This window comes from Silene latifolia, chromosome 9, assembly GCF_048544455.1.
Source record: "Silene latifolia isolate original U9 population chromosome 9, ASM4854445v1, whole genome shotgun sequence".
Lineage (NCBI taxonomy): Eukaryota > Viridiplantae > Streptophyta > Magnoliopsida > Caryophyllales > Caryophyllaceae > Silene > Silene latifolia.
Genome location: NC_133534.1, coordinates 159,330,779 through 159,336,922, shown reverse-complemented (window position 1 = coordinate 159,336,922; position 6,144 = coordinate 159,330,779). Strand labels below are relative to the sequence as shown.

The window sequence follows — 6,144 nt, the reverse complement described above, 5'->3', positions numbered from 1 at the left end:
TACAACACAAGCAGGTGCAATATAATCCGAGCTTATCCTAACTTTTGTGAAACACATTTAAAGGAAGAGCTAAATCCGTAGACAACAATTTAATCTCAGTCAAATTGGGAGTATGTGGACTAAAGATAATTATGCCAATACCAATTGTGAGGTCCCAGAGGCTCCGTTGTTGTCTAAAAACGATAGCTACATCCATCTCACAATATAACTTCAAACCACTCGCAGCTGATGAATAAATTGGAAAAATCAGAATAAACACAGATCATATAAACCTATCTATTCATCAACAAAGAACAGTAAGGAAAAATTGAGGAATGTAGGGAGTGCATGCTGATGGATGTGTGGCCCACTAAAAGGAGAAAAATAGAAGCAGATCGGCAACAAAATTCAACAAATACATCACATATGAAACCTTGATGGTTAATTGTATAAAACACGTTTCTAATACAGTTGGTGTTACCCTAAAAAAAAGATAAACTGATCTTTAATGTGATATCAATGATCAATCTGCCATTTGTTTGGCTGTGAAAATATTTCAGCACGTACTTAAAGCAAAATCAAAACAGTATCAGAGATCATCAAAACAAGACGTTTATAAGTCATACCATTGAAGCTTAATATATAAATTAATAAACCCAAAACCCTAGGATTCAACATCGCACTATTGATAGGTGTCCCGTCTCATGTTAGACTGTTAATCTGAGAATGCATAGGTGCCCCACCATAAACACAACACGCTGAAGGTCCAATAGCACCACCCTAAACTCGAAAGTCCGCAAACACTTATATAGATAGACAAGAAAGTAATTGATATAAAAATTAGAAATTTGAGTTCTGCCTAGAGAAAGAGGAGGTTGAGAGTGACATACCTAAAACTAACACCACAAATCCATCCACGACCAACATCAACTCCATCACATTTGCCCTGAGGCAGGCCGCACCTCCGTAGTTGCACTCACAGAATATTGGTTGGCATAATTAACTCCGTAATGTTATTCATAAACAGCACAATCATTTGCACTGTAAAACAAAGAACAAAAGGGCATTTAATGACCACAAAATACACACATCCTGCCAAACACACAAAGACATGAATTACTAAATAGAATCCGAAAAATTCATTAAAGTGATACAATTTTGCAAAGTGATAGGATTTTAAAATGACAAATAGGATTTTAAAATAACCAGGAAGAAGTTTTCACCTCCAAATTGCACCTAGCAACCCAGACGTGGTCATCAGGTGATCCCAGGAGTAAGTCCAATTGGAATTTGCACTAACCAACATAATCTGTGCGCATTACAAGAATAAAAAAGGGTAAAATAGATATAAGATGCGCCTAAAATCAAGCTCTAATGCTTCGTGTTTCGTGCTAGAAGGAATGTTATGTGAACAATCAACGTAAAGCGGTGTCTTAGAGACCGAGATTGCCAAAATGACAATTTTAACTCTCTTATTAAAAAAATTGTAACTATTCTATATTGTGAGAATTTATCGGTCACGGTCAACATCTTCCGACCCCCGAAGGTCAAATGGTGTTAATATATTTGATGAAGGGAGAATTAGATTGACATATAGCTGTTCCAGAGCACCTTTGCGTACCCGATGCACTTTACCATTGCTGTCAAATTCAGCTAATGTTGGCCTTTTGTTAGTTGGATTAAATGGGAAAAAGTGTATCTCCTGAACCCCAGCATGTGCCTACAAAATGTGCAGACAAATTACTCAAACCACAAGTAATAAGAAAAAGTAAACTAATTTAAAAATAAACCACCAAACAGCAAACCGTCTTTGGGGCAGCTAACATGTTAACTATGCCTGCATTCATTGCACCCTGGTTTTCTGTTCGGGATGCTCGAGTCACCATGAAAACATCAGTATTGGCATCGACAACTTTTGCAAAGAGCTGCAAGTTAGTTTATTTACAGTTTAATAGCATGAATCATAATAACTCTCCAAGTGAGATAGATAGAGGTCAAACAACTAACTTCAATCAGACTCCTAGCAACCGTGAGCTATTGCAATTTTCAAGTTACAGTTTTGACATTACACAACACATCCATACCAGCTATCTCCAATATAGCAGGCACTCTTTTGGTGATAGCTCTCTAAAGAGAGTTATAAATGGTTTTAGACCTCACCATCAAAGACCTTACACACAAAACTCATGTAAAACGGTCTTACCAATATAAGGAACCCCAAAAAGATTCAGATTGGTCTTACATATTTTCCCCCGACCATTTGTTTGTATATGTTTTCAAAATACGAGGGGAATTTGGAAAACTTTATATATTTAAATGGGGGCAAGGGAGGTATGACTCAGTATGAGGACGTATACAAGACTCAACGAACATCTTAATATCATTGGGGTTAAGAGAAAAAAAACAACCTGTGATATAGCTGACCTTGGTGTTTAAAACCCAAATTTTGAAAGGAGCGCATAGTGCAATCAAGGGCTGCCACAGGTTAGCATATGCCTAAACTTTGGACACCATGAGTACCTGTAGACACAACAAAAAATTAAGAAGACCATCGAACAACAGCTTAAGACAGTGACCGAGGCGTTACAAGAATCTAAGCATAACCAGGAGCAACTAAATCTAACGCACCGTCCCAATTCTATGTCCTTTCGGTGATACCTTTAATCCCAAAATAAAATAAAAAAACGGCCACATTTCTCAAAGCTTGAAACCATTAAAACACACTCAAATTTAAATGCAAATCAAAATAAGGTATTTAATACAAACACTTTCACCAACACCTCGGAGGGATTGATAGTTACACAGAATAATTTATAATTGAATATACCAACGCAGAACACAACAGCGGAGCTAAAGGGCGTAACTAAGTAACAAGCTTACCAATGTCCGGACACCTTTAAAGCAAGCAAGCATCCGAAATGTCAAACCCGTAACGAGAATCTGCAAACATCAGCAAGAGTAACCATAACACTAATTTTAAACCACAATGAACATCAAAACAACGAAATATTCAGAACTGTCAAAATGACAACATCCACATAAACCAAAGCAATAATTGCCTGCTAAATCGGTAACCCTTGCAGAAAACTCAACGAATCTCTAGTTCCAAGCTCGTGCCCAAAATTCCAACCCCACAAAGTATCCACCTAAAAAATCGGCAATAAAAACAGCAGGCATTAAGAAAAGAAATTTGTTGATGAAAAGCAACTTCTAAAGACCAAAAGATGATACCCCCTCAACCAAATAAACCACAATACCCTATCACAATCTAAGCTACAATTTCGCAACACTATGCAAAAAAAAAAAAAAAATCACACGGACGACATTCAAACACAAATTTACATTCCCATTTAAAGTCAAACTTAAATAGACACATTTCAAATCTAATAACCCTATCAATTGCTAAAGTCAGTTCAACACTGTACGCCAAGAAAATTAGCTGAGCTAAACCAAGCTAGAGCGGAAGGCAAAATCCCAATCTGCGAAAGCCAGTCGAAGTTGGATCAATCAAGTGTCAGGTAACACCACAGAATAATACCCGTAAAACCAAATACTCCCTCCGTCTCGGTCAATTGTTGTCCTTTCGTTTTGGCACAAAGACCAAGGAAAGAGGAAAAGGCCAATAACTAAACGATAAGTGGAACAAATTGAATGAGAATAATCAAATTACTCATCAAGTTCATTCTTAAAATAGAAAGGACAACAAATGACTGAGACACCCAAAAATGAAAAAGGACAACAAATGACCGGGAAAGAGGGAGTAAAACACAATACCGCACACAATCCAGAAATAAGTTAAAAAGGAAAGGGCAACTAATATGCAGTTGCTTACATAAGGAACAATAGGAGGCAATAAAGACTTATAAGATGCAGCCACCAAGCAAGATAACCCTAGTCAAATGAGTTGTCATATGGATGAAGGCTCCAAAGTCCATTATGCAGCCTCAACAAAAGTACTTGTTGCACGTAAAGAGCGCGCATAACAGTGCAGCGTATGACATATGCTCCCCACTAGAGCAGATATCGCACCTGCGACAAGAAATTTTTTTTAGTAATATAAATAGTATCAATCACTCATAGCAGCTGAAGGAAAAAGTGCTACCGTATCCTTGCACCGTAAAATTAGGTTTTAACAAAAAAAAATTGCATAGTTTCATTTGATTTCTATACCTCTCTCAGTATTTCAGGTGCTAACCCAGCAGCTTCAAAGGTCATATATGGAGCAGGAAAATCAAAACTTTTGGACAGATGCCTGAATCATAACATTAGACTTGCCTGGCAACGTCAGCCAAAGCTGTTCGAATAACTTTGAGTGGGTCAATGATGCCTGATTTCACCATATTCACATATTCTCCTGCTCATTCCACACAATTTAGCACACATTAGCTCAATTGTAAAATTGTACGTTATTGCCTTTATACCCTTATAAAAGCAGGTAGTTACCAAAGAGTGAAAAGTTAGGTATATAATATGCATTAAATCCAGTCAAATGTTATAAGCTAATTTTCTTAGGCTGATTTCTAGTACCTTTGGCAGCATCGTAACCAAGATCGTGGTCATCTTGCTCCAGTAATTTGCCAACAATGAGAGCTCCCTCAACTCCGTCATTTGATGCAATAGTGTAAACAGGGGTCTACAGAGACAATAAACCCATATCAGTTATGTACTTGAAATTTTACACACCATAAACGACTTATTTGCACAAAACAAAAATCAAAAACACAAATCAGAATAGCAAATATAACTCAGATTCTCAGGTACTCATATCCGTATAAACTTACTTTAAGGGCTGCTTGAATAATCTGTACACCGATCTTCTGATCATAGTTCGCAGTTTGTAGCTTGTCTAGTTCCTTTGAGGCATAAAGGAGTGCAACACCACACCCTGGAACAATGCCATCGGCAACTGCAGCTTTAGTTGCATTTAGAGCATCTGTCACTCTATCAATAGTGCATCACAATAATCAAAACTGTCTGGGCTTGGATTGGTGTCGGCGAAGCAAAACCAGCAGATTGTAACTGTAACACCCCCATACTCCAAGTGCCTTACCAGGACCACTCAGGTATAAAGATGCTACCATCTCGGTTACCCGAGGCATGATAATCATAAGACAATGAAGAAACATACTTTATTAAACAAGTTAAGTGATTACATAACAAAACCAACGTAAGCAAAAAATACAAATCGCTCTCAAACTATAAACCAACAGAAAGGAACTGTCCTAACAAACACAACGGAAGACTAAAGACTCGGATATGTGATGACTCCATCCCGATTAGATCCCACGCGTATCCAAGATATACCGCTAAGCAATCGCTCACCACCCCGAATGGATCACCACAGTTTTTCAAACATTTAAACGGGTCGATACTAATCACACAATTTATATACATATCAATAATCCGATAAACAGACATACTCACACGTCATACATACAATCACACCAATCCCAACAATCTCAATCACCGATCGTCCACTTTGGACCGACCGCGATGGGGGACGCAGCCGTACCCACCAAATCCCCGCTCTTCATATTGAGCGATTTCCCTGTTCATTAATGTGCACATCCCTTCTGTGGCGGGTTCCACAGAAGGCGAAACTAGGGCGTGAAGCCACTCCCGCAAGTGACCCCACTCAGCCGAGGCCACGCCTCGCGAACCATCAACAACGATCACAACCACAATCACAATACAATTATTATATCAAACAACCAAATACAATACATCACCCAATATCCCATTATGGGACTAGCACTGAGTAGGAAATCCTACCTGGTAAGCACACAATCGACGGTCTCTCTAACGAGTCAAAAGCTTCCTCTATGAACCCTCCTCCTATCATACAACATATAGAGGCTACCAAATCACATACTACACATAAACCCCCAAATCTCTAAATTAGGGTTTAACCAAATCAAAGGAAAGACAATAAAAAGGGTACATAGATCTTACCCTCGACGCAAGGAACTCAACGGTATAACCAACGACGCGAACTGACCTTCCAAACTCCGGGGATTGCTAATTATGCGATTAGAATGAAGAACTTGCTTGCTTTCTCTCTTAAACAGTAATTTAGGTTTTGCAAAAGTGATTTAGAACAATGACGACAAAGCTTATATACCTTAATCGCATAATTAACAGAACCCGAGAAAACTCCCCGTAAAA

General features: G+C 38.3%; 2 protein-coding genes across 6 annotated transcripts; both read right to left on the bottom strand.

Annotated features, from left to right (window-relative positions):
* Positions 1 to 874: 874 nt before the first annotated feature.
* Positions 875 to 2,455, bottom strand: LOC141598355 (plasma membrane ATPase 2-like). Of its 5 annotated transcripts, none has more exons than XR_012523445.1 (5): positions 1,987 to 2,375; positions 1,804 to 1,904; positions 1,601 to 1,699; positions 1,203 to 1,288; positions 875 to 1,020 (listed from the first exon to the last, which is right to left on the bottom strand). XR_012523445.1 is itself a non-coding variant. In XM_074418128.1 (5 exons), exons 2-5 carry the CDS (start codon positions 1,863 to 1,865, stop codon positions 993 to 995), a joined length of 294 nt encoding a protein of 97 aa, XP_074274229.1. In that variant the 5' UTR covers positions 1,866 to 1,904; positions 2,388 to 2,455; the 3' UTR covers positions 875 to 992. The 5 variants fall into 5 exon arrangements, 2 of the variants coding, with proteins under 2 accessions (XP_074274229.1, XP_074274231.1); XM_074418128.1 differs by lacking the exon at positions 1,987 to 2,375 and adding an exon at positions 2,388 to 2,455 and having other exon boundaries at positions 1,785 to 1,904; XM_074418130.1 differs by having other exon boundaries at positions 1,785 to 1,904.
* A 1,747-nt stretch (positions 2,456 to 4,202) lies between these two features.
* LOC141601811 (chaperonin CPN60-1, mitochondrial-like) lies at positions 4,203 to 5,397 on the bottom strand. Its single transcript, XM_074422117.1, has 4 exons — positions 5,372 to 5,397; positions 4,761 to 4,920; positions 4,507 to 4,612; positions 4,203 to 4,333 (listed from the first exon to the last, which is right to left on the bottom strand). The coding sequence occupies exons 1-4, from the start codon at positions 5,395 to 5,397 to the stop codon at positions 4,245 to 4,247; spliced, it is 381 nt and encodes a 126-aa protein (XP_074278218.1). The 3' UTR covers positions 4,203 to 4,244.
* Between the last annotated feature and the right edge of the window lie 747 nt (positions 5,398 to 6,144).